The 27,645-nt window shown below is 36.6% G+C and overlaps 1 protein-coding gene across 1 annotated transcript in view; it reads right to left on the reverse strand.

The window, feature by feature from the left end:
- The window catches only part of LOC134803921 (potassium channel subfamily T member 1), a 137,047-nt gene that overhangs the window by 40,670 nt on the left and 68,732 nt on the right, over nt 1-27,645 (reverse strand). Inside the window, exon 2 of the mRNA XM_063776738.1 lies at nt 3,507-3,586. Coding sequence (XP_063632808.1) covers nt 3,507-3,586 — 80 coding nt within the window. The remainder of the gene's footprint in view (nt 1-3,506; nt 3,587-27,645) is intronic.

Consider the following 27,645-nt stretch of genomic DNA (forward strand, 5'->3'; position numbering starts at 1 on the left):
GTTTTGTTTTAAAATTTAAAATTTAAATTGCTACCCCGTTGTATCCATGTGGCATCAATCCTATGGATGAATTTTGAACTCAAAAATGTCCTATGTTCTTTTCTAGTTTACAAACTAAACGAGTAAATGTCCCAATTGGGCATTTCTATTTAAACTTGTACCTGTACCTACCCCCAACTTGCATTTAAGATAGAATAGGAGTTTTTATATTTTTTCCACTCGGAATCACGAGATCTTTCGATCGTAATACGAAAAAAAAGTGTCCCCAAAATTTTGTATTGCAAAAGGTTGTATTGCAAACCGTAATTTTAGGGACACTTTTATTCTCAGTAAAAATGGAAAGAGCTCGTGATTCTGAGTAGAAAAAATATAAAAATTCCCAATTCTAACTAAAAAAATTTTGGTACAATTTAAATAGATTTGCCAATTCCGTCGAAACACAAACTTCCACATTTATAATATTAATTATTAAAATTCTAACCCTTTATACTGACCATAAAAATTAACAATTCATACCGGATTGAACGTTATTTCGCCTCAATAATAATCAATTGGCGACGTCGTGGCGCTTCAGCGATAGTTTTATTTAATGTACGAGAATTTATGCGTTTATTTTGCCGACGAAATACGAATAAAGACTAAGTACATAGCACATACACGTTAACGGCACACCTATTTAGCCCGCGTGCAGGCGTAAATTAATAAGCTCTTTTGTTATTTTTAATACGCTGTTTTCCTCTGTTGTCTTTATTAACAAAAGTTTCATTAATTTTATTAATACAGTTATTTGTTAATATATTATGAATGTATGTAGACAAATTGCTTTAGAAGTTGGATTTGATTCGAGTGGGCTCATGCACTAGCCCCGAATATATATGACAACATTCAATGGTGTGTGAGTATTGCAGAGGGTAGGTGTCAGTGCAGCCGACACTTGAGTAGGGTGTCGATGCTTGTCTGTCGGTTTAGCTCAGCAGACGGGCGAATAGATCCTTTATCGCAATTCAAGGAAGAACATTCTGAATTAGGCCATTGACTTTGAAAACATTGACACATCGCGAAACTAAATAATGAATTGTTTGTGTTGCGTGATTCCATTTTCTGACTTTTTGGAGTAACCAATAAATAATGAAGTAACCTGACTTACCTGATCTGTTAATTACCTTTAATACAATTTTTTACACTAGGTTCCTGTTTATAACTGCTATAAAGGTTATCTGGAAGTGAACGCTTATTAGTGGTAATTCCGCTTATTATTTTATTTATTACATACTAAGCACCTACCTACAACAAAAATACTTACATACATACATTTTTACTATAAACGCCAGGATATAGGTAGTATCTTGTTTTTACTTTAAATATGTCTACTTATAAATTGATTCAGTTTAAGTATTTTCGAAATAACATATGTGTTACTTGAATGTTCATGCCAAGTTTCATGTAGTATTAATATTAGCATGTTTTGAAATGAGAGCGTAATTTGGATTGTATGGGCGCGGCTAGGTCCTTGTTACTCTTAGGCCTACTTGCACCATTCCACTAACCCGAGGTTAACCGGTTAAACCTGGAGTTACCATGGTTACCAGTACAATTTGACACTGGGTTGACGGTTAAACCGCTTAACCCCGGGTTAGTGGGATGGTGCAAGTGGGCCTTAAGGGGCTGGGCTGCCCGAGGTTTTCATCGATTTTTGGCAAGTTTTGAATCAAATCTCCTACTTTTGCACTACAGATATAATTAAAAGACAAACGGCTATCGGTTCTTCAATCTTTTGTCTACCGGATTTTGAAAGTAATGAATTCTTATTTTTTTATGATTTTTTGTAAACATTGTCTAAAAAAAAACACTTTTTTCGTATGTCGATTGCTGTCTTACATATAAGAAATCTACATATTTGCGTTCGTCTTGGACGTCTCTAAAAAAGCGTCTAGGGTTTTCATTTTAAACTAATTAACACAAAAGTTATGTTCAGAAAACCAGTTTGTTGCCAAATATCTCGAAGACAATGAACTTTGAAGTAAATATGGGATACTATATTGCTTAAAGCCGTTGTTGTTAATATAATAAGCTACAAAAAACATTTTCACACCACCATTCGGAAAAGAGCTTTTTCTTCCCTGCTAGGAGGGATCAAAGTGGCACTTTTCCTCCCTGCTAGGAGGGATCAAAGTAACACTTTTCTGTTCTAGCACACTAACTATTTTTAAATTTTTTTGCACATATTATTTTTTAGCTTAAATAATAAGCATCAGGTTGTGTCAACACTAAGATTTTTTTATTTACCTCATAGTTGATGTAAAAAGCAGTAGGTATGTGTCAAACGGTATCAAAATTATTCCGTCTTGGGCGTTAACACTTGAATCCCTCATAGAGTTTCTGCTCGAGAATTCTCGAGGCGAGAAATCTCGAGAAATTTGTCCTAAGTCGAGACGGGAAAAAAAACTCAATGCCTCGAGAACTCGAAAAATAAATCTCTTGTGATAAGTAAAAAGAAAACACGCGTATAACACATGATGTGTATATAATGTATTTCTTTAGGTAGTTAAATAAATGTGAACAATGTTTTTTTTTACATTTTCTGGTACTTAAAACATTTATTAGGTAGTAGGCCAACCAAATAAAAAAACTAGGTACCTTGATCCGTCCCCCATCGTTCTAGCTTCAACCTGGCTTCAACCGATTTTCATGTTTTGAAACTTTTGAACTACCTATCATATTCATGACATTCATGACGTGTCATTTATTGAAAAACACTTTAAAAAAATTGTAACTATTACTTATGAAAGCAATATAATATCGATCGTATATATGATGTATAATTACTTATTTATCAATAAAAACACACGTCAAGATCGCTTATCTTCTTTCTAATGCTAAAAAAACGAATTATAGGACCATGAAATAACAAATATTACAAAACTAAATTACTATTGATAAATCAAATCATCCCGATATATTCCTATTACCAAAATATCGCAATTTTAGCAGCTTCATTGTTACGTTGAGTATATTTCTGCCTAATAAAATACCATTTATTGGTTTGTTTACATTGTTTAAATACCTAAAGAAATACGCTACCTATAGCATATTACATCGCCGGTGCGCACACCTGCACCTATAGGTTTATTTTTTATTTTTGTTGTCGAATTTTTGATTATTAAGTGCAATTTATGGTGACTAGAAATTTACAATATGTGAGTCTAATTTGTAATAAAGCAAAAAAAATATAATAACATGGTGACTTTCAAAATTTCTCGAGATACTCGAGAATTCCCGTGCCTCGAGAAATTAAAAAGGTCGAGAAACCAGAAACCCTAATCCCTCATTACGCTCAAGATTCTACTTTAGAATCCCTCACTACGTTCGGGATTCTATTGTAGAATCCATCGCTTCATTCAGGATTCAATGTACGCCCTTGACGGAAATATATCGGTCATTAGGGCATGGGATCCCCTTAATGATACGGTATTTTTATAATGGTAGGATATTTCGAATGTACTTACTCGATCGTTGATTTTTTATGAAATATAGTTGCAGTCTTTCCTTAAAAGTATTTTCGTTTACGTAGTACTCCACACGCACTCTGGAACAAAACAGAACAATGATAATTGGTGTAGGTACTTATTAAAAAAAACACTGCGAAAAGAAAGCATTTATTTAAAGATGCGCAGAAATCAATTGTGACTGGAAAGCATCATGTTGGGTCGCTCTAATCTAACGGACCTGCAACGATAATATTCACAAAACTGCAGGACGGTAAATGGGACCGAACTCCGACTTTGGCCACGTAAAATAAAAATAAAATCAGCGCTTTGGCAGTTTGAAGACTTCCGCGTGGACAAAGTTGGGTGGAGGGTACTGAAATATAATTTTCACCACACCAGCTGGTTAAGACTCTCTTTGTTCTAAAACTGATGAGCGAGTTGCATTTTATCCACATGTGGGGCAAAGTAATCAAACGCAAATTTTGAGTTGTTTCCTTATGTTGGCTGGTAGAATTGACTTTTAAATGGAGAGTGAATGATAAATATTTAAGTAATAACATTAATTTTGAATTATATTTCATTGTTTTTATTTGATATTTTATAGTTAGTATTTTCCTTGTAGTTATTGGCGTGGTGAAAAAGTTCGTGTTTCACTCAGTGGCATAAACGAATAACACAACATTATTGCGTGTAACTAATTTCTGACATACGTGAAGTAAATAGATTAGATAAGTACTAACTGAGCTATATCTTCATTTTATGTATTAGGAAAAACGAGACAGCAATAAAAGGTTAAACATTTTGTTTTACAGTAAGTGTAGACATTAAAAGCGAGTTAACGGCGCTTGCGTGAGGACGGATACCGAGGGTGTAGGTACCCGAGGGACAAGAGGTTTTATCATTACTACCTACATATATTCACACTACCGTTTTATGTTTTTATGTTTGTTTGCGGAGAAAACAAGTAAGTCAATTCTGTATAATTTTAAAATGTGAAATTAAACAAATACCAAAGAATTAGTTTTGTAATTAAATACCGATACTTGTAAACTAGGTACTATATTATAACAAGTAATATAAACAACAATAATTAAAACATTAAAGTATAAATTACAAACTAAAATTAAAATTAAACTATAAATAGAAAATTTGCCCTAAATCGCCGTCTATTGATAGCGTGCCCAGAATGCTGGCAGCATTGCCACGTTGTATGGCAATGCTGATGCGCTGTACTAGACATGATGCCCCTTATATTTTGACATATATTATAATTAATTAGAATACAAATACCGACACCGAAATTATCAATAAAGCTGAGTAATAAATAAGTACCTGATATTGCCACACCCAATTAGGGTATCGTGTAATGAGACAATATATGTTACCAGAAGACTTGTTATATGTCAGTTGGCACTGAATTATTTTGAGTCAATCCTTATTTAGTTACCTATTTCGAATGTAAGTTCCTATATAATTTAGCTAGTTGTACTGTTACATGCAGTCAAAGTTTTTTACCACACCACCTGGTAAAGGCTCTCTTGATTGTTCAAAAACCGATAGCAAAGTTGCATTTTATTCACATGTGAGGCAAAGTAATCAAATGCAAATTTTGAGTTGTTTTCTTATATTTGCTGGTTGAATTGACTTTTAAATGATTATTTTGAATAATAAATATTTAATAACATTCATTTGGATTTGATTTGGTTTGTTTTGTTTGATATGTTACAGTTAATATTTTCATCGGGTTGGTGTGGTGAAAAATATTGTGTTTCACTCGGGGGCACATTTTGTTTAATCCTTGTGCTTTCAAACCATTGCAACGCTCAATATTCCATTTTTCGAACCACTCGCTACGCTCGTTGTTCAATTTTGGAATCTTTCGCTTAATCGGGTATCAACAACTTTTCCCCTTGTAAAACAAATAACTATTGCAGTTTTGAAGGGTGCTGCTCTGTTTTAATGTAATTATAACAATTGGCTTTATATGGAGATGATACAGTACAAAATACGTGTGAGTAATAAAATGAAATAAATAATAACCTAAGTTATTCCAACAGAGGTACACAAAGCTCAACAAATGATAGCAGCATGACATTAAATTAATTAGTAAGTAAAGTAATTGCATTAATGTTAAGCTTAAACGATATAAAAGTGGCTTACCCATTATAGATAAACAAACCACTTAACTATATATCTGCTAGTTACAAACTTAGTTAGTCTCTCCCGAACTAATTTAGTGGATCCATAAATGAGAATTCAAATGTGCTGGGATGATTATGGTTAGAATATAGTTTCGCAGACTGTTGTTGTACTCAGTAAACCACAACAATAAATATAAACAAAGTAGTAATCTATATAAATGAGGCCACTTTTGCGTACTCGTATCTACATAGTATATATACATAGGTACCTAACAATCGTTGCGAATTGACTTTGTCCTTAATTATACTAGGTAAACAATTCATTCTCATGTTTTCTGATACGCCTACGGGCATGAGCTATTTTAGTAACCAGTCAAATTAGCTTCTCTGTATGAATCGTCGAAATTATTCGTCACCATGGAGTTCGTAACAGAAACCAGTAGTATGAGGTCACAGTATGTGTGTTGTGATGAAGCCACAACATAGTTATAAAATTATCCTTATACGGGATTGTTATGCCATTTAGGGTTCTTGCTAAACTGGAAATTTTATAGCGTAAGTATTGAACAACCAATTTAGCTAGGACCCTAAATGGCGCACTATCGCGGAACGTGTTGGTACCTTCCGACTCTTCTAAGTATTTTCGCTAAACTGAAGGGGTATTCGACAAGCGACGTTTGAGGTATCGTGTTGATCTCCCATTGATGTGGGAAAAATTGAGCGTTTTCGAATACGTACAATGTCTTTTGACATGATCAATCCACAGTTCGGTGACAACCAAACCAAACCGCGAACCACCCCTGAGTTCAGAGCCATTATAAACCGTATATAGTAGTAATAAAACAAAGTTGATTTTGGTTTAATTATTTTTTGAATTAAGTAATGAGTTTGGGTAGTACCAAATGATATTATCCACAGTTGATCGAATCAACACTTGACATAATCAAAATCAAGTGTAGATTTGATGTAGACGCGAAATCTGACAGTTGTACATGCCGAATTTGGCCCCTGATTTCATGTCTGCTGTAATTTATTTACACTACATCTGGTGGTACATTACGTAACTACTTCTAAAATTCAAAGGGCCATATGTACTATAAAACATACGACACACGTGCGAAAAGGTACTTAATTCGCCACTCGTTGCGAATTTCCTGTTTATCGCACTTGTTATCGTAGATATCTAATTATCTACAGTACTCAAAAAGTAATATAGGTTAGGTTAGGTTAGGCGGCTATAAGTAGGTATACATACGTAAGTAAGGGCTACAAATATAATGACCACCAAAAAATACTTTGGTACCCTAAATAAAAAAATCATGCTTACCAAAAAATATTACTGAACACCAAAAAAATAAGGCCTAAAAATACAAAAGTACCACCATTTTAATTACGACTGCACTTCAAATTGTATTCAAATACCAAATATATTGAATGATCACCAAAAATCATTAATGATCACCAAATCTTGAAGACCAAATTAATGCGATATTTTCACCTAAATAAACCACTATGATTACCAAAAAATGTATATATATTACCAAATAAAGTAAACTGATGCCAAAATTACTAGCCCCTCCCGCTCAACCCCCCGTAGCCCGCACCGCATACCTACCTAACCTAATCTACTTTTCTAGTAGCATTTCGTTATGCTACTAGACAAGTAAGTTAAACTGCTATCACTTAAGTGGGTTAGGTTAGGTTAGCACTGCGACCCTTACAGAAACGAAATGGTACTAAAAAAGTAGGTTAGGTTAAATTTCAACTGCTACCCATACAGATACGAAACGCTACTAGAGAAGTGGGTTGGGTTAGGTTTGAACTGCGACCCTTACAGAAAAGAAATGCTACTAGAAAAGTGGGTTAGGTTAGGTTTGAACTGCGACCCATACAGAAACGAAATGCTACTAGAAAAGTGGGTTAGGTTAGGTTTGAACTGCGACCCTTGCAGAAAAGAAATGCTACTAGAAAAGTGGGTTAGGTTAGGTTTGAACTGTGACCCTTACAGAAACAAAATGCTACTAGAAAAGTGGGTTAGGTTAGGTTAGAACTGCGACTGTTACAGAAATAAAATGCTACTAGAAAAAGGTGACGAAGTGGATTAATTAATTTAATAGGATAACGATATATTAAATATTTGCACATTTTAAATTAAAATGTGGTTACAATTTTTGTGATCATTTACTATTTTTGCGTTTACAATGATTATTTTGGAGTAATTTGCTTTAGTAGGATAGCAAGATTTAAAAATTTGGTTATCATTTTACATTAAAATGGAGTTCTAATTTTGGTGGTCATTTACTATTTTTGGGTTTACAATGATTATTTTGGTGTCAATTTCTTTAATAGAATAGCAAGATGTAAAAATTTGGTTATCATTTCACATTAAAATAGGGTTTGAAATTTGGTAATCATTGACTATTTTTGGGTTAATAATGATTAGTTTGGTGTCATTTCCGTTAAAAGGATAGTAAAATGTAATAAAATTGGTAATCATTTCACATTAAAATGGTGTTATAAATTTGGTGATCATTCATGATTTTAGGGTGGTAAAATAGATTTTTTTGGTATTAAATTTTACTAAATCTGGTGATCAGTTAAATAGCAGCCGTAAGTAAGTACCTAATCTTTAGGCACATAAACCAAGTGAGCGTGAATATTGAGATCAAAGGTATGTTGCGTGGTTAGGCAGGGCCGGTACTAATCTATGGCCGGTACCGAGGTATGCATATATGAATTGAAATAAAGACAGTTGTTCAGTAAAATAAAGAGATGTTAAGAATTAATAGCGAGTTAATACCTTACTATACATCATTGAAGAAATTTGTGCAGCGTATAAAAACTATATATACACGGTGTGGCCTGTAACACGAGCAAAGAATTAAAACATAGATTGTACTCCTCTAACGGTGACACTTTTGTTCAACAACTTTTAAAAATTATGAAGTATTTAGACTCCCTATTTTTCATACAAAATAAATATTATCTTCAATGGACGCCATCGCCACGCCATATTATTGTGATTGACGTTGCTTGTCACGCCTTAAACATAACAAAATTCGCAATACATTGCGTCTTAGAATAAACTTTAAAGTGTAATAAAAATCAAACCATAAGTTATATTTAAAAGTCGCTGAACAAATGTTGGTCAGTATGAGGAGTACAGACTACAGTTTAATTTTTTGCTCATGTTACAGGCCACACCCGGTATAGGTATATATAAATATATCAATTGGCCTAATACGTATGTAAAGCCAAGCGCAGTCAGAAGTCGGTAATAAAATCTTGTTTAAACACATTTGTTTCCCAATAAGTTATTTTAACCAATTGAAAACATTCCAAATAAACGTTTCCGTTTAAGGGATGACGCCTTTCATTAAATAAGGGTTGGCTGACATTTTTATCCATACTAATATTATAAATAATATTATAAAAGGAAGTCTTTCTGTCTGTTACCTCTTCACGACCGCTGAACCGATTTAGATGAAATTTGCTATAGAGATTGTTTGAGTCCCAAGGAAGGACATAGGATAGTTTTTATCCCAGAAATCATCTCTTAAAGGGGTGGAATTTTGTATCGGAACTTAACAACAACTGCACAACAAACTTTGTCGCTAGGAACTGTCCCGCCCGCGCGGTGTAGCTTCGGCGCTGGTGCACGATTTAGATGAAATTTGGTATAGAGATAGTTTGAGTCCCGGGGAAGGACAAAGGGTAAGGGGTGAAAGGGAGGTTCACAGTTTGTATGGGGAATCAAAAAACGATTGAATAAAATAATCGCTACCTAAATTACTAATTCCACGCTGACGAAGTCGCGGGCAAAAGCTAGTAATATTATAAAAGAAAGGTCTGTCTGTTACCTCTTCACGGTTTAACCGCTGAACCGATTTAGATCAAATTTGGTATAGATTTTGAGTCCCGGGGAAGGACATAGGATAGTTTTTATCCCAGAAATCATCCCTTAAAGGGGTGGAATTTTGTATGTGGACTTAACAGCGACTGCACAACAAACTTTGTCAATAGGAACTGTCCCGCACGGGACCGGCGCTAGTGCACGATTTAGTTGAAATTTGGTATAGAGATAGTTTGAGTCCCGGGGAAGGACAAAGGGTAGTTTTCATTCAAGAAATCACCCTTTATGTTTATTTGTATGTTGATAGTGACAAATGTTAAATACAAGCTCCTGACCTCGAAAGCCCACTGGGTCATTGTCAAATCTATTTGATAAAAAAAACCAAGATAATTGTAGACCTTTTTTCATATTTTTGTTCATATCTCGAATATCTGTACGAATAGCATTACTTCACTTCAGACAAAAGTATTAACATAAATATTTCCACAGATTATGTTTATTTTTACTCTACGATCAATACTTATAGGAGCTAACAAAGAGATAAAAATAGATTATTAAAGAAATTAAAGAAAAGAAAAAAGAAAATGTTCATCATAAATCAAAATTATAGTTTAGAATAAGCAAGCTTAGCTGCTGATGAAATATAAAAAAAACTGGCCAAGAGAATGTCGGGCCAGGCTCGGTGTAGGGTTCCGTAGTTACCCGTCCGTCAGAATAAACTATTTGCAAAAACACAAAAACGGCTGGACCGATCATATTGACTACATTTTTTCTTGAAATTCTTTACTAAGCTTTACTTTCACGTTTTTGTTCATATTTTTTGTACCCATTGTTCAAAAGTTAGGGGGGGAAACATTTTCTTTTTCGATCCCGTAGCTACTAGACGAGCGTTACCTTTATTTGCTACAGACTACGTCGTAGCGTCTAATTAGTCGTAGCAAAGCTTCCCATACAAATTATCCATTTGACTACCAAACAATTATGTTCAAACGACTACAGTAGGTACTTTACATTAACATTAACACATTCAGAGCCAAGACATTCGGAGCCCGACTGTCGGGTACACTGTTCGTAGCGACTACGCGCTACATACTGCAAAGACGTGGCTACGCGCTACGAGCGTAACCCGTAGCACTTAGTGGCACTAAATGTGTTAAGTTGCATTTATTTTCAGTTAGTATGTTAACACATTCAATACCACTAAGTGCTACGGGTTACGCTCGTAGCGCGTAGCCACGGTTTCGTCGTATGTAGCGCGTAGTCGCTACGAACAGTGTACCCGACAGTCGGGTTCTTGGTGTTGAATGTGTTAAGAAGTTAATATACATTTCACCTGTAGTAAAATCGAGGCGATCTCAACATTATTTGCAAACGACAAGGCGTCGGATTAATGAACGTACGATGGGTAGGTATATACAACGGTACGTCTCTTTATCAGAATTTCTCAATCTAAGAAATAATACTACACTAAACCTATTTGTAGCCTTACAGTATAGCATAGTCGTAATATGTGTAGTACTACAGTGCGGTATTAGTACCTAAACTATTCGCGCTCACAATCAAAACGACCTCGGTAAAAACCGTTCCCAATTAGTATGCCGATTTACTTGTACGCTGACACAAATAACAGAATAACAAAACACAAAGAACATTTATAAGTGTTGGCTTCGTATTTGGCGGTTATTCTATGTAAATGTAGCAGTTTCAAAATATTAAAATTCGACATTATCATCTCCCATACATTTGTTTATAGACTTGCGACCTACCTTGGTATTTTGTCATAGCTGTCCCAGCCATTTAAACAGTTGTATGAACTGTATCTACTAACAGCAGCCATGTTACTTCATGCGGTCAGTACACCGTTCATCGTTTGACAAGTAGAGTGACCGCAGACTAGCTGAAATCGCGGCCGCGGCGCCGGCCGCGGAGCCGCGCGAGACAACTTCGCGCCGCTGCAGCTCGAATGCTCAGCGGGATCTAAGTACTGGGAATAGCTCTAAGTACTTGGCGGCAATTATCGTCTTCACTATTCAGACAACTAGACGGCTTTTGATCGCTTTGCTTGTACCTCATTCGCTCGGAGTAACTCATTTCACGCACCACCCAACTCTACTTCATTGTGCAAAGCAGTTAATCGCTACAAACACGTGTTTAATGCTTAGTATCAAACGAATACAATGAACTTAATTATTGTTAATTCGCTTTACGTCACCGTGTAGTTTAGCTTGTTCTTTCAATCGATGTGTGGATCAGGTAATTAGTGTTTATGTTTTTCATTATAGTTAGCTATTTTGTTATTAGTTTAAAATGTAGTAAATAATTACTTAATTCTGCTAAAAGTTCATTTTGAAAATGAGTATTAAGTAATGTGATAGGTAACGAAGTCTCGAGTAGTTTATAGTGTCAGTGGCAAGTTAGTGTCTAGGTGAGTGGTGTCGGTGCAGGACGCGAGCGCGCGCGAGGCAGGCACCGCGGGGAGCGACAGGTCTCGACTGAGCGGGCGGCACGCGTGTGGAGGCCGCCGATAGCGCCAGCGTTTACACTCACACAGAAACAAACAAAGTTTGCCGTGTGCGAGTGAGACACCACTCTGATTGCTTAGAGCGCCATCTTACTTATGGTACATCGTATAATTTTTCGCATAAGTGTGAATTGGGCTTGAGAACACTTGCTACCACACTAAACCGCACCCTGACCGCGGCGCCATACCACGCTAGTAGTACTTACCAAGTTAACATAATAGCAGAGGTTGTATTTAAAATATTATTATGGTCAGGTTTGGGTATCAATATATTTGCAATCGGAATTAACCCCCAAACTACTACTACACGTACCCTGTAGTGTACTTGTACTATGTAGGGAACGACATACTACGTGGTACGAGTCAAAAGTTTGCAATTGTACCTACTTACATGTTTTGTGCCTGTCAAATTATTTACTTAGAACTTAAGCAGTTTACAAAATACAAGTAGTTTTTCAGTAACCTGCAATAATTTACGGGGTCAATATACCTATACCCCCTTGGGTATAGGTATATTGACCCCGAAATCGCGAAAGATAATTTTTGTCTTCCATACAAAATATCATTATCATCATCAGACCAGCCAAAATGTATGAAACAGCCAATTTTTTTTCGCGTTTTCGGGGTTGGGCCCATAGTAAAAGTTGCTGAGTATGACCTATAATAGTATTCACCCCGTAAATTATTGCAGACAGAGAGATGGGCGGACGGCGGACATGACGAAAATAAAGGTTTGGTGTGCCATTTTGCCTACGAACACGCTACGTAATCCCAAAATTTTGTAGGGGTAGGGTGAATTAAAAAATAACATGAACTGTCAATAGGGAATATTAGGCAAAGCTCTGCGTAGGTGGCACCTTTGTGGCATATACAGTGTGTTACCAGGACCCGGGCTTTTTTTAAGGGAGGTTAAAATATCGTATATCTAATGTAACCATGATATTAATTTAATTAATAAACTAAATTTCAGACTTCGTTAACTTTCTAACAAAATTTTAATTGCCCGCAATGTACAGCACAGTAAATTGACAATTAAGTGCTAATGACAGCTCTTCATACTTTGTTTATTACGAAGTTTATTTCAAGATGCACTTAAGATAACTACACCAAATTAAAGCCACTCTGGTCTCATTGATAAAGACTTTACTACCAACTAAATTAAACTTAAATACAAACCCCACATTTTAATAAAATAAATAAAATAATACATTAACCCCACATAATACGAGTACTTGACGTTGGTTTGGTACCTGTCTGAAGTGCTCGAGAATCCTTTCCTCAACTTGCACTGGCATGATCCCGTGCATGGCCCTTTCAGGCTGACCAGGGGCGATTGGCTTATTCTCACGAACTCGCTGATATCAATCGAGCATTGTGTGGATGTCGTCAATTTGGGAAGTGTTTCCTATAAAGCCTTAAGCCTTGAGCTGCAGTTCCACGTGTATCAACAACTCTCGAGCATTGTAACCCATTTTAAAGAAAAGCTAATACCAGTTTTTCTAATATTTATTGGTTTGTTTTGACAACCCGACGTGTTGACGACTTTTGAAATTGTCATGTCAAAGTTGACAAAAACTCTTTAATTAATGTATTAAAACCTGAGCCATACATGAGCCCAATGATAAGGACGACAATATTTTTACGATAGTTGTCTCAGTTTTTTACCCTCGTACCACGACATGCCTTGTACCACGTGCGTTAGCGATATGAGTAACGACAATTACGCAGTACACCCGCTACATTGCGTGTACGAATTTTGGAAATTTAATTGAGCAGTTAATTTACATAATTATGATTTGCTAATACACGCAAACAACTGCTAATGGATCATATTATTACCAGTTTTAATAAAAGCCCGATGGCCGGTAACACACTGTATACAGTAAACAAACCACATTGACACATCACACCTCACGTCAATCACATGGCCTACCGCGAAACAAGAAAATCGAAATTTCGTTATCTAATCTCTCTATCACTCTTGCATATTCGAGCGATAAAGAGGCAGATAACTAAATTTCGATTTTCGCGTTTACCGGTAGGCCCTTGTTAACAAACCGCCTTGATGCATCAATGTCATATTTTATTGTCTGTCAAAACTTGTCAAAATACAGTTTAAGGCACAGTATGTATAAGTTAGTCTATGAATTTACTGAGTCGGTAGTGCTGCACTCTGGCGGCAGAACATTGCAGTAATATCCCCTATTGGGTCAGGCATAGTAGTTATTTAGTAGAGATGCCACGAATATTCGGCAACTATTCGGTATTCGGCCTATTCGGCTACTTTGCCGAATATTCGGTATTCGGCGGAATGTTGCCTACTTTGGGCCTTTTTTGAGCACTTGATGATTATCAAATATTTTATTTTAATCATGGGTCTTATTTGATTGACTAACTACATTCATTAATTATTTTCAACAAATAATATGTCTTAGCAAACATTGTGCTTTGTTGGCGAACAGTTGTCATAATAATTGTGACTCAAAATATTCGCATGTCATGCCGAATATTCGGTTGCCGAATATTCGACGCTTCTTCCGAGAGAGGGGCCGAATATTCGGTATTCGGCCAAAAGCACTATTCGGGTCATCTCTAGTATTTAGTACCTACTCTAGCCATTAAAAGGTTACAGGCAAAGATCCTTTCGCATTTATATTAATATTTAGCTAATAATTATTAAGCATAAACGCAGGTTTTAAACCTCGGTTGTCCTGTTTAAAGAAGATAAAATAGTTATCGAAAAAAAATTACAAAAAGATTACTAAAAATTTGGGCAGGACCCTTATCATTATCATTATTTATCATACACAGACAAGAGGTTAAAATAATGTCACTACCTATTAAAGATGAGTAAATTATAGTTTGAAGATAATAAAAGTTATCAGGAATAGCGTAGTAGCTACTAACGACGGTAGCAAGGACAAACAGCAAATGGAAGTTATGAAATTCTTCTTAAATTCTCCGCTGATTAATTAATGGAGTTCGCCAGGGTGACTCAAGTGACAGGATGACTCGCTGTGGCGTCGCCAACGAATAATTATAGGTCGCCCGTTTAACTGAGGCGGTTGGTAAGAAGTTATAAATATTATAATGATCAGTTACGGACTTAGCACTTGGTCGACGGCTTGGCTGCATGTAGTTGATTTGTGTTAGGTATGGTTAGGTTAGGTAGGTTAAGCAAGTAAAAGTGTAACATATGAGTATACAACCAGTAGTAGTAGCAGACGACCAGTCTGGCCTAGTGGGTAGTGACCCTGCCTATGAAGCCGATGGTCCCGGGTTCGAATCCTGGTAAGGGCATTTATTTGTATGATGATGCAGATATTTGTTCCTGAGTCATGGTTGTTTTCTATGTATTTAAGTATTTATATATTATATATATCGTTGTCTGAGTACCCACAACACAAGCTTTCTTGAGCTTACCGTGGGGCTTAGTCAATTTGCGTAAAAATGTCCTATAATATTTATTTATTTATTTATTTATTTATTTATTTACATAATATACTTAGGTACTAGTTTTAGTCCCAAAACGCGACTTCTATACCAACCGACCGAGATTCAGGTATTCCAGTATTTTTATTGCACTCATATGTTGATAAACAGATGAATCAGATGATAATGTTTCACCATAAGAGTAGACCTTTAAATATGTACTTACTTATGGTAAGAAAGTAAGGATCAAAAAGTAAGTAGGTATATCTACCACAGTAGTGAGAAAAAAAAACTGGTAAGTAAATCAGTAGTCACGCTTGTCCTTAGGAAGGACATGCCAAACTAGAGAATAAAAATAATAAAATAAACTGCAATTAAGGATTTCCAAACAATCATTTATATCCAGCCGGGAATCGGACCCGGTAAAATAGGTAAAAAAATGGAATCAGTTATTAACAGACTTTAAAAAGGAAGTGGTAGTCAATAATTGACTACCACTTCAGGTTATATGTTTTTGTTTAGCTTTTTTATGTATGTATAGATACGTACCTACCCCGAAATCTCGTAGACGGCAATACCGATTAAAAAGCTTTTTTTCCGAAAAATTTACGGTATGGTTGATTAAGCCGGTAAAAATTAGGAGGCGAAGTGTATATGTATAATAAATAATAATAGTTTATGGGCAACCATAATGAAAAAGTGAAAACATTGCGGTCTCAGTTTCTCTCAGCAATGTCGCATACAAATATCTATTATTTGGCGCGGTCTAAACTAAACTTTAAAAAAAGTTGAAACGCCCTTATAAAAAGTAGGCTTAGTAATTAATTCAACCAAAGATGTTAACGAACCCTCAATCAGACGAGCTGTTTTCAACCTGCGTTAAAAATGTTTAAATGACACAAATTGATACTCATGTATTTATTCTCACGAAGGCGGTTTTAAGCGCCGCTTATATTTTATCGAGCGCTGTCGGATTTTCTACGTTGAGCGTCGGCCGTTAATCGGATGGAGCATACGGAACTCGGTGATTCTGTTCTGACAAGAGCGTGCTTACGCGGTCCCAGTAGGTACAGTATGTCATCTTGAAACTCAAGTCATTGTCGATAGAGGTGACAGCAAGGTGTCATCTATTGGGCATTAGCATGTCGAGCACTAGTACGTTTATAATAATTTGAAAATATCTAATCGAAAATAGTTAAAAAAACTTATTAGGATAAAGCCTCATATCTTCATAAAGCGACACAAACTGTCCTTTTAAATAGGTGTCGTTGATTATGCCAATAATTTCAGATTTAAATTCATAATTTGCTATCCGCGCACGCCGCAGGGAGTACAATTCACAATTATTCATAACTTAATTATAAGGGGTCATTCGCACAAACGCATTTTCAACGGGCGTTCAAAAAACGTTCAAATGACACATGGATATTTAATTTATTTACCCGTGTATCATATAATAATATTGCATTTTTATTCATAATTTAACATGGAACAAGTTTAAATGTTTGAATAAATATACAGCTTTTGTTCGCGTGCGTGATGCCGTCACATTCGTTTCGACCTTGCTGCTAACCAGACTAAATTTGTATCAGTGCCTAATTCCTCGACAATATACTCTTCATATGGACTCATCATAGTTTCCTTTACGCCCGATTTAACAGGTCATGGGCCTGCGCGTTTTCAATAAAAATCATAACGTATTTCGAGCGTAAAAAGCGAAAATAGTTAATACGGTTGCCGGCAGTAATGGCGTCCAGTACAAGTTCCTCATCTCCACTCGTGATGGAAAAACTAAAAGGAATGGAAAACTATTCATCGTGGAAATTTATGATGAAGATGGTGTTAGTTCATGAAGATCTTTGGGATTTTGTGGAAAAAGAGGTTGACGATAAAAAACCGGAAGATGTGAAAAAGGGCCAGAAAGCGCTCGCACGCATTGCATTGTCCGTGCAATCGACGGCCTTTGTACACATAAGGAACGTGACCTCGGCACACAAAGCATGGACGAGTCTTCAGAAAGCATATGAAGATAAGGGATTATGTCGGAGACTAGGCCTGTTGCGAACTTTGTTTAGCACAAAGTTGACGGATTGTCAGAGTATGGAGAAATACATAAACAAGATCACGGATGTCGCACAACAACTGCAGGATATTGGTGCTGGGTTGGAGGATGACTTTGTTGCGGTCATCATGCTGAGCGGACTTCCTGAGGACTACGACCCGCTAATCATGGCTATTGAGAACTCGTCAACTGCCAAATTATCTAGCGAAGTTGTATCGGCGAAGCTGCTACAGGAAAGGATGCGACGTGAGGACAGCAAGCGCGACGGAGACGGAGTTACGGCTCTGACAGCCGCGAGAAAGCTGCCTAGGTGTTATGTATGTAAGAGGACCGGACATTTCAAGAAAGATTGTCCGATGTTGAACAAAAAGAAAAGTAGCAAGGAAACGTCGTCGGCAAAGGCTCTACTCACGGCGCTGTCGGTGAACGTGGAAAGTGATCTTTGGTACGTGGACAGTGGATCGGCGAGTCATCTTTAGGGCTTGCATTCCGGAATTCCGGAATTTCGAAATTCCGGAATCTCGGACAAATTTTCCGATATTACAATTCCGGAATTGAGACCAGTGAATATCGAAAATTCCGGAATTGGATTTAAGTACTTTTATTTACATGTCAAAATAAAATTAGAAATTCAATGTATGCTTGTAACGAAACGCAACTACAGACTGTTTATAATGACCCAATGCATATGGAAGTAACAGTGACAGCGAGCGGCATTTGTTTAGTACAGACGCTGTTGAAGGAGAATGAACTGGGTAACTTTATGGGGAGCCATACAGGACTTACTGATAGATGGATGTTGTTTGAAGACTGTAAAGATATTATAAAATTAATTTAATAAAACTCAGTGTCAGCAGCAAGTGGTTTTTATTACTAAACACCACATGGCGCAGTCGTCAATCGAACATACGAAGATTTATTCTGAATAATAAAATACGGAGGACAAGAAAGGCCTTAGAAGCAATAATGTCGGGTATAGAATTTAAAATGCCTGCACCGCTGCAATTAGATTCAGTTGGTGATATGTTATTAAAGTGGACGAATTTCAAGCAACAGCTTCAGATTTTTATTACGGCCGCTGGATTAACAAATGTGAGTGAGGCTAGAAAGTCGGCAATTTTATTGAAAGATCATGTTCCATTTGATTCATTTCAATGCAAACAGTTTGCAAGTGAATGGGGTTTTAAATTCATTTACTCAAGCCCAAGATATCCACAGTCCAACGGTATGGCAGAACGTGGTGTGCAAATTGCTAAAAAAATGTTAACAAAATGTAATGATGATAAAACAGATTATAGAATTGCTTTGTTAAAATATAGGTCATCTCCTGTATCTGGCACACATTTTACACCTTCTCAATTAATGATGAATAGGAATCTAAAAACAAAACTACCTTGCACTTATAAATATTTGAAACCTAAGTTGAATCATAATACTAATATGGAATTTGATAAGGTTAGGAATAGAAACATAAATAATTATAATGAAAATACTAAAGAGAAGCCTCATTTTCAAGTAGGCCAAAATGTATGGTTTAAAATAGACCCAAGTTCTAAGAAATGGTTGTTGGGTAAGATTGTTAGCAATAATAAATTTAGGTCTTATAATATTGAAGATAGTAATGGTTGTAGATATACTAGAACTTCATTTCATGTTCGACCTCAATAATTCGGTGTTACTTTATGGTTTAAGAATGTGTAGTGCGGGAGCACTGTATTTTTATTGTTGTAACTTAAGGTTATTTTAAGTTTGTTAGATTGTTAGTCTTCTTAAGTTATAAAAAAAAAAGAGTTTTTTTTTTTGTTTGTAAAAGGGGGATGATGTAGTAATGTATGCTTGTAACGAAACGCAACTACAGACTGTTTATAATGACCCAATGCATATGGAAGTAACAGTGACAGCGAGCGGCATTTGTTTAGTACAGACGCTGTTGAAGGAGAATGAACTGGGTAACTTTATGGGGAGCCATACAGGACTTACTGATAGATGGATGTTGTTTGAAGACTGTAAAGATATAAAATTAATTTAATAAAACTCAGTGTCAGCAGCAAGTGGTTTTTATTACTAAACATTACAGGACCCAGACCCGGGCTCGGACTTTGACCCGGAAAACCACTGATACCCAAGCTAAATAAACCACTATGATTACCTACCATAAAAATTTGTAGGTATAAAGTATAATGATGCCAAAGTTACTAGCACCTCCCGCTCAAACCCCCGTACACCGCACCGCACGCGCCGTTAAGTGGGTTAGGTCAATTTGAACTGCGATCCTCACAGAACCGAAAAAAAAGTGAGTTCGTGAGGCTAAAACTGCGACCCTTACAGAAACGAAATGCTATCTACTAGAAAAGTGGGTGCTTTTACCTCCTTTTCTACATAGTGCACCATCTATGTACAATAATCTTTCACCGGCCTCCATAGAAGTCAGTTTTTTTTTCTTGAAAATTATTTTCTACTATTTTATGTCAAACTATACGAGTAAGTAGGTGCAACAAAGTCAATCGCTCTATATAATTTTTGGCAAACCGCGAGTTCTCAGTTCGGGGCGAACTACTTAGTTTATATGCTATACTAATTTAATCATAGCCATGCCTGACCGATTGATTTTTTTCGATTTTTTAATTAGTAAGTATAAGAGTTAGGAGCGAAAACAGGTTTTCCTAACATTCTTTGATCCTAACTCTTAAGTAAATATCGAAAAAAAAACGGTCGGGTATAGTTATGATTAAAATTATTTAAAATACATCAAATTGTGTAAAAATATTTTCCATAATGTCAATATCCAGGGAGGCAAATGAGGACTACGTTTGTATGGAGAATCGGTCGTCCCCTTGCCTCTTAACTTGTGACACACGTAGGCTTGTTTGTTTTTGTAAATCCACCTCGGGAGACAAACGGGAAATGTTATAAGGCAGAATCCCCGTGGAATCCGCATTCACAGCTAGTATTATACCTACCTAAAAATAATATGAAATAATGCAACAAGGATCGTTAAGTATTTTGGCCGGTAAGTACCTACTAAGTAGTTACCTTATCTAATTTACAACGCTGTTAAAAATAGAGGAAAGCTAATAAACAAATATTATCCAAATAGTTATATCTAAAGACCATTTTTAAGGTTCAGTTGCTAAAATGGCAAAAACGGATATCCGTCCGTCTGTCTGTCCGTATGTCAAAGCCGTAAAGTATGTGGTAATTAAATTTGGTGCCTACGAGTAAATAGGTGTACATATTTAGTGACCCATCGTATTTAGTGAAAGTCGGGGCTTTTTACATGTTCTTTACTAAAATTAAAAAAAATCAGTTATCATGTTCGTGTGACACTTTATTTGATAGGAGAATTAAAACTAAATGTTTTTGATAATCGCTTTGGAAATAAATAAGAAAATAAAGCACAATAGTTTGTTTTAATTTTTTGAAGGTGTCCCAATTAGAATACCTATTCGTTTATTAAATCCACTAATCAGACCAAAAAAAAATCCATACAAACTCACATAAAAACGTTAAAATAAATATATATTTAAATAAAAATATTCGACCATCTAACAAAAAAAAACAAATCACTTTGTCTAAACTCTTTCCAACTTTTGTGTAAGTTACGAGAATACATATAACTCAAATATGAATTCCAAAAACTAAACCTACGTATTTCACCTATTTGTATCAAGTAAATCAAGCATTTCAAAATCAGCTTGGATCAATTCAAGCGTTGGAGTTGCAATAACGGAAGGGTTATAGTTAACTTTACTGTATATACCCAAGTAGGTACGCGCTCCAAGTGTGCGCTTCCAGCGTGGGCGTTTCAAGGGGTTTGACCTAATCTGGGAAACGTACACGTGAAAGTAAAAGCCACTCGTTGTTTCACGTATAAGTAAGCAGGCAAAGTGTATTATTTCCTTTGTTCTTTTTAGGGTTCCGTACCCAAAGGGTAAAACGGGACCCTATTACTAAGACTCCGCTGTCCGTCCGTCCGTCCGTCCGTCCGTCCGTCCGTCTGTCACCAGGCTGTATCTCGTGATCTGTGATAAGCTGAAATTTTCAGATGATGTATTTCTGTTGCTGCTATAACAACAAATACTAAAAACAGAATAAAATAAAGATTTAAGTGGGGCTCCCATACAACAAACGTGATTATTGACCGAAGTTAAGCAACGTCGGGCGGTGTCAGTACTTGGATGGGTGACCGTTTTTATAGATAATGGTACGGAACCCAACCCTTCGTGCGCGAGTCCGACTCGCACTTGGCCGGTTTTTTCAATTAGCATATGTATGTTTTGTAATGTTTTGCACAGATATAAGTAGTCAGTATATAACAGCTCCGTTACTTGATTCCTAGTAAGATTGGTTGTGCTTGGGCCTTAAACAACTTTGGTTTCATAGGTAATCAAAATAATTTCTTAAGCGCAAATGACTCCATTTTACCATTCTGTTTGAGCCCTCCGCGAACTATTTCCATCTAAGCTATTACGTGCGTAATGTAATTAGAGCGATCTCACTCGCGCCTCGCGCCGCGCTGCATTGGTGGCCTCTTAATATTCTAACTACATAATAAGTAGGTACCATCTCGTGGGAGTATTTGGAACTTAATGCTTATACCCAATTTCCCTTGATTCCCCTTGCGGTAATGGCAGTAAATGTTTTTGTATTGATTTTTTACACAACCACCAAAACCCAACAAAACAAAACCTTTTAAAAACCTCCAGTAATATCACATAATAAATAATACTACTACCGTACAGAAAGGCAACTTCCTACAAAACCGAAGTCTGACAGCGGTTCAGGATTGAATCATGCTGTCCCTTTCTAATATATGGCACTATCCCTTTCGGCTATTTAGGGTTGTCAAAATTCAAACCATTATGTTATCTGTGGTCGTGCACGCAAAGGGACGTCAACTTGTGTTATCCCTAATAATTGCTCGGAGCAATGCTGAGCGGAACGGAGCCGAGTTTGCGCGAAGGGAAGAGTTTCGTACCCCTGGTAATATAATGAAAAATACATAATAATTAAAAACCATAATCGTATAGGTACCTATTATAAGACTTGTTTGTTTGTCCTATAGAGATGGACTTACAGATGTTTGTTGCAAGTTGCAATTAATTACTATCCCTCCTAATATTAGAAATGCGAAAGTGATTCTGTCGGTCTGGCTGTCGGTTACCGCTTCACGCCTAAACCGTTGAACCGATTTAGATGGGTATGAAGATAGTTTGAGTCCCGAGGAAGGACATAGGATAGTTTTTATCAATCATCATCATCATCATCATCCCAAGCAGGCCATGTCGCGGGCAGATGCTAATACTATAATAATAATAATTATTATAGTACCCGTGAATGGGTTCCAGCAGGCGTTCTACATGACATCAAAGCTCTCCAAACGGCCTCTACGTGTTGGATCTATATCCCCACGCACGCCTTATAAATGACCGGGCTTAAAAATCCGAGAGTTTGTAACGGAGATACAAATAATTATTATCAGCCTATACATACTTATACGTCCCACTGCTGGGCACAGGCCTCCTTTCATGCGCGAGAGGGCTTGAGCTAATAGTCCCCACGCTAGCCCAATGCGGATTGGGGACTACACACTATACTATAATCGAGAGCAAGGAGGGGGGAGTATAATATGATGAAATACCGATTTCACGCCTTCTTAAATGGGCACTGTAATTAGAATGTAGGTAAGTACTATTTATGCGTGTATACCGTACGTACATATACCTACATAACAATGGTCCACCTACACGAAAGTCACTCCCGCTAATAATTTTGTTATACTCTAGAAGTTTCCACGAATACCTACATTATGTAAGTAAGCAATTTCAGAGTTACTTAGTATGACTATTGTACCCTAGTTAACTAGATATATGTAAGTAAATAACGGAATGTCTTCTCACTCTCAGCACGCACATTTTAACGCGTACATAATTAAGGATAACTCACGTTAGACCGGACCGTGGCCGTGCCGGAGCTTCGTTTTCTATGGAAAGCACCACGTGATCACCGGTCAGCCGTCATAGAAAATGACATGTCGGACGCCTCGGCCCGGTCTAGCGTGAGTCATCCTTTAACCGGCTCATCACTTTATCTGCATATTTGTCAATGGCACAATGTTTTTATGCGTTTTGATGAGCCACATTCGTCCTCCGGACCAACCGTGGCAAACGCGTCACGGACATATTTGGATGACCTTTCCTTTAATGATACGTAGAACCTAAGTCAATATTTAATCCATTTTTGCCGTCATTGTCTAAAAGGCTCAAAGGTGAAGGCGTGGTTTTTGACATGCTGCCAATATCGAGCCACTTCCAAAGCTAAATTAAAATCCATATGATTTACTACGTTTCAATGGAACATGCCAAGGACGCCTTTTTTAATCATATCATATCCCGGCCCGGCAGCAGATTAAAAAATAACGCCAAGTCTGAAAAAGTGATTTAGGCATTATAAATACCTATGTATGCATTGTAGTATGGCTTGTTTAGCTGTGGCAACAATGATAACATTTATTCAATTAAGTACCTATCACTTCATCGTCGCTCTATAGAATGAAAGGGACTAAGGACTAATATTGGCGTCTATATTCATATAAATAAATTTCTACTGGGTTACATACATTATATTTAACTAATAATTTCAGAAATCGCCACGTTTGCTCCGGCTTGCCCAACGTATTAAGTTTAATGCCCCTGAATTGATATTTAGTACAATGAGCATCAAATACAATGTTACCATTTTATTTAATATGTACTCTATTATAAAATAATTCAGGAGCCTAAAATATATACGAAAAAAAGACAGTTAAGATTAGCACACAGATTAACTTATACTAGCTACCATAAATTTAATAAGGCTCGTTATAAATTACTGAAAGCCATTTTTGTATTAAAGCCTAAAAGAGACGTGTTAGACAAGAGCCTATAAAATGTCGGATGTTCCCACAAATCTCCGGATTTACTTACGTTGCCACGGTATGTGTTGTGTAGGTGTGTGGAAGGCTGAAGGGATTGGTCCTGTCGGTCCCTACGGATCGAAAACCTGTATATACTCTACATCGATTATACGCATATTTACCTATACCCGCTACCCCACTTACAGAATCAATATCTGTTACGAACAGGTTCTAACTAAATGAATTAATTAGTTCGGCCCTACCAGCAAACCTTGAACTCGAACGGCAAAGTTAAGTAAACAGAATTGATCTTTTATTAAGACTAAGTAGATAGTGAAGATAGATTCTTCAGCGTACCGACGTTTTAGGTACGAGGGCTGCTACTTATGTATCCGGAATGGGCCACTTACTGGAACTATATTAAATATATATATATAACATATAAAAATGGAACTCTTTGGAAGCAAAATACAGTTTGTTTCACATGTCTATCAATTGGTTTTATATTTTAGCATTATTTAAAAAAAATCTTTGTTTCATCTTCAACGGATTTACGTGTGAAAATTTTCGTGCAGATGTTTTTTTGTACGATGTTCGGAGTGGATAAACTCAAAAATAGTGCATGAATCGACTTTTTTCGACTTTTGGGGAGTAAGTTCCAGCGAAGGTCAATGTTTTAGTGAGTTAAATTGTGGTCGTAGTATATTACGGTATTTACGGTAGGACGAATAAAAAAAATCGGGCAAGTGCGAGTCGGACTCGCGCACAAAGGGTTCCGTACCATACAAAAAAAAAACAAAAAAAAAAAGCAAAAAAAAAACGGTCACCCATCCAAGTACTGACCACTCCCGACGTTGCTTAACTTTGGTCAAAAATCACGTTTGTTGTATGGGAGCCCCATTTAAATCTTTATTTTATTCTGTTTTTAGTATTTGTTGTTATAGCGGCAACAGAAATACATCATCTGTGAAAATTTCAACTGTCTAGCTATCACGGTTCGTGAGATACAGCCTGGTGACAGACGGACGGACGGACGGACGGACAGCGAAGTCTTAGTAATAGGGTCCCGTTTTACCCTTTGGGTACAGAACCCTAAAAATTAGTTTAGAGAATGCAAGCTAAGCGACCTGCTGATAAAATTAAAACAGGCCATGAGCATGTCGGGCCATGCTCAGTGTAGGGTTCCGTAGTTACCCGTCTGTCAAAATAGACTATTTGCCAAAACTCAAAAACAGCTGTATCGATTAGGTTCGCTATATTTTTCCTTGAAAGTCTTTACTAAGCTACGTTTTCACGATTTTTTTCAAATTTTTAGGACCTATGGTTCAAAAGTTAGGGGAACTAAAGGGAAAAACACAACTTTTTTACTTTCAGATTATTATTTCCGAAAATATTAAGTTGATGAAGAAATGGTTCTTGAAGATTCGTTTTAAAAGACCTACCCAACGACACCCCACACTATAGGGTGGAAGCGAAAAAAAATGTCATCCCCACTTTAATGTAGGGCAGCCACCATATAAAAACCGGCCAAGTGCGAGTCGGACTCGCGTTCCAAGGGTTCCGTATATTACACAATTTTTAACAATCAGTGCCGGATTAAGATATTTTGATGCCCTAAGCATTTCTAGGTGCCCCCTCTCCCTAGGGTCATCAAGATTACATTGATTTTTTGGTAAATTGAGAGAAGTTCATTGCCGCATTACAGCTGAGAATGGAAATCAGTCACATCATTTTATCACGAAAATTGACAGTGCCGCAGCAGTAATGTTGCAACAGAGTACCTAATGCTATTGCAGTCGCCACCCGAATGTCACCTTTATCATAGCGTAGAAAGTAATAGAAACGCGAGCGAAGCGAGCGCGGAAATTTTTCGATATAAAAACGCAATATGATAGACAGTTGTACATTTTTACTTTTAGTATGGAAATCAGTCACATCATTTTATCACGGAAGTTGACAGTACTGCAGCAGTAACGTTGCAACAGAGTAATGTTGCTGCAGTCGCCACCCGAATGTCACCTTTATCATACCTTATAAGTAATTGAAAATGCGAGCGAAGCGAGCGCGAAAATTTTTCGATATAAAAACGCAATTTTAGTTTTAGTCCCAACCAGGCGCGAATCCAGGATTTCATACAGAGAAGGGATGGGACAGTTTTCTATCAGCCTAGCTTCGCATAGGGCTCGATATTTAAGGGTCTCAGCGAGGTTGTTTTCATGCATAAAATATGCAAGAAAGCAGAGAGCTTGGAATTGAATTGGCGAAGTGTGAGAAAGGCAGTAGGCCCAGCTGCGAAAGAGGAAAACTTGGATTTGGATCCACGCCCAAGTGTAATTAAGGCAGAAGATCAACTTTGCCGTAAGGCAGAAGGCCTCGCATAAGACCTAACGCCGAACCGCAAAAGAGTGGGTTGAAATCGAATCTATACATGTAATCACGACTCTTCTACTGCTACCGATTGTTTCCCAAAGAATTACGCGCCATTATTTTTGCAAATTAGCTTTTGGACAGCTAAAAAAATCGTGTGGTAAAAACGATGTGTCTGTCCCTAATTTTAAAATTTGTTCACCTTTTTCAACCTGGCATTTTGGTGCCCTCCCTGAACGTGGTGCCGTAAGCACGTGCTTGTTTTGCTTATTGGTTACAAAGTCTTTATTAATTCAACCATTAAAGTCGACGAGTACAAAAAACTTTAAGCTAGCTCTCAATTTAACATTTTTTTTAAACATTATTTTTAATTTGACCTTACAATTACTCGTAAGTAGGTAAGACCGTTAAATATTTAAAATGATTATCTTATCAGAAAATTATCACCAATTACTCTAAGAAAACTACTACTCTAAGTAATCCGGCACTGTTAACAATGTATTTTTTATGTGAAACGTGAGTGAAATCTCTTTAAAAAATCCGTAGGGGTCGGATTAAAAACTGCAATTAAGTCCGACTCACGCTTGACTGTACATTTCTGATAGGTTTTCCTGTCATCTATAGGTATAGACCTATTTTATGTATTTTTTTCAAAATTTTAGAATTAGTAGTTTCGGAGATAAGGGGGGGGGGAATGGTCATTTTTTGCCTATTTTCTTGAATAACTTCTAAACTGTTGATTCGAAAATTATAAAAAAAAATTATTTGAAATCCTTACAATAAGCTCTTTCATTTGATATGTAACATGATATAGTTTGAAAAAAATTTTTTTTCATTTTTTCTTTTACCCCCCAAAAGTGGCCCCCATGTTTAAAATTCATTTGTT

Source organism: Cydia splendana, chromosome Z (assembly GCF_910591565.1).
Source record: "Cydia splendana chromosome Z, ilCydSple1.2, whole genome shotgun sequence".
Lineage (NCBI taxonomy): Eukaryota > Metazoa > Arthropoda > Insecta > Lepidoptera > Tortricidae > Cydia > Cydia splendana.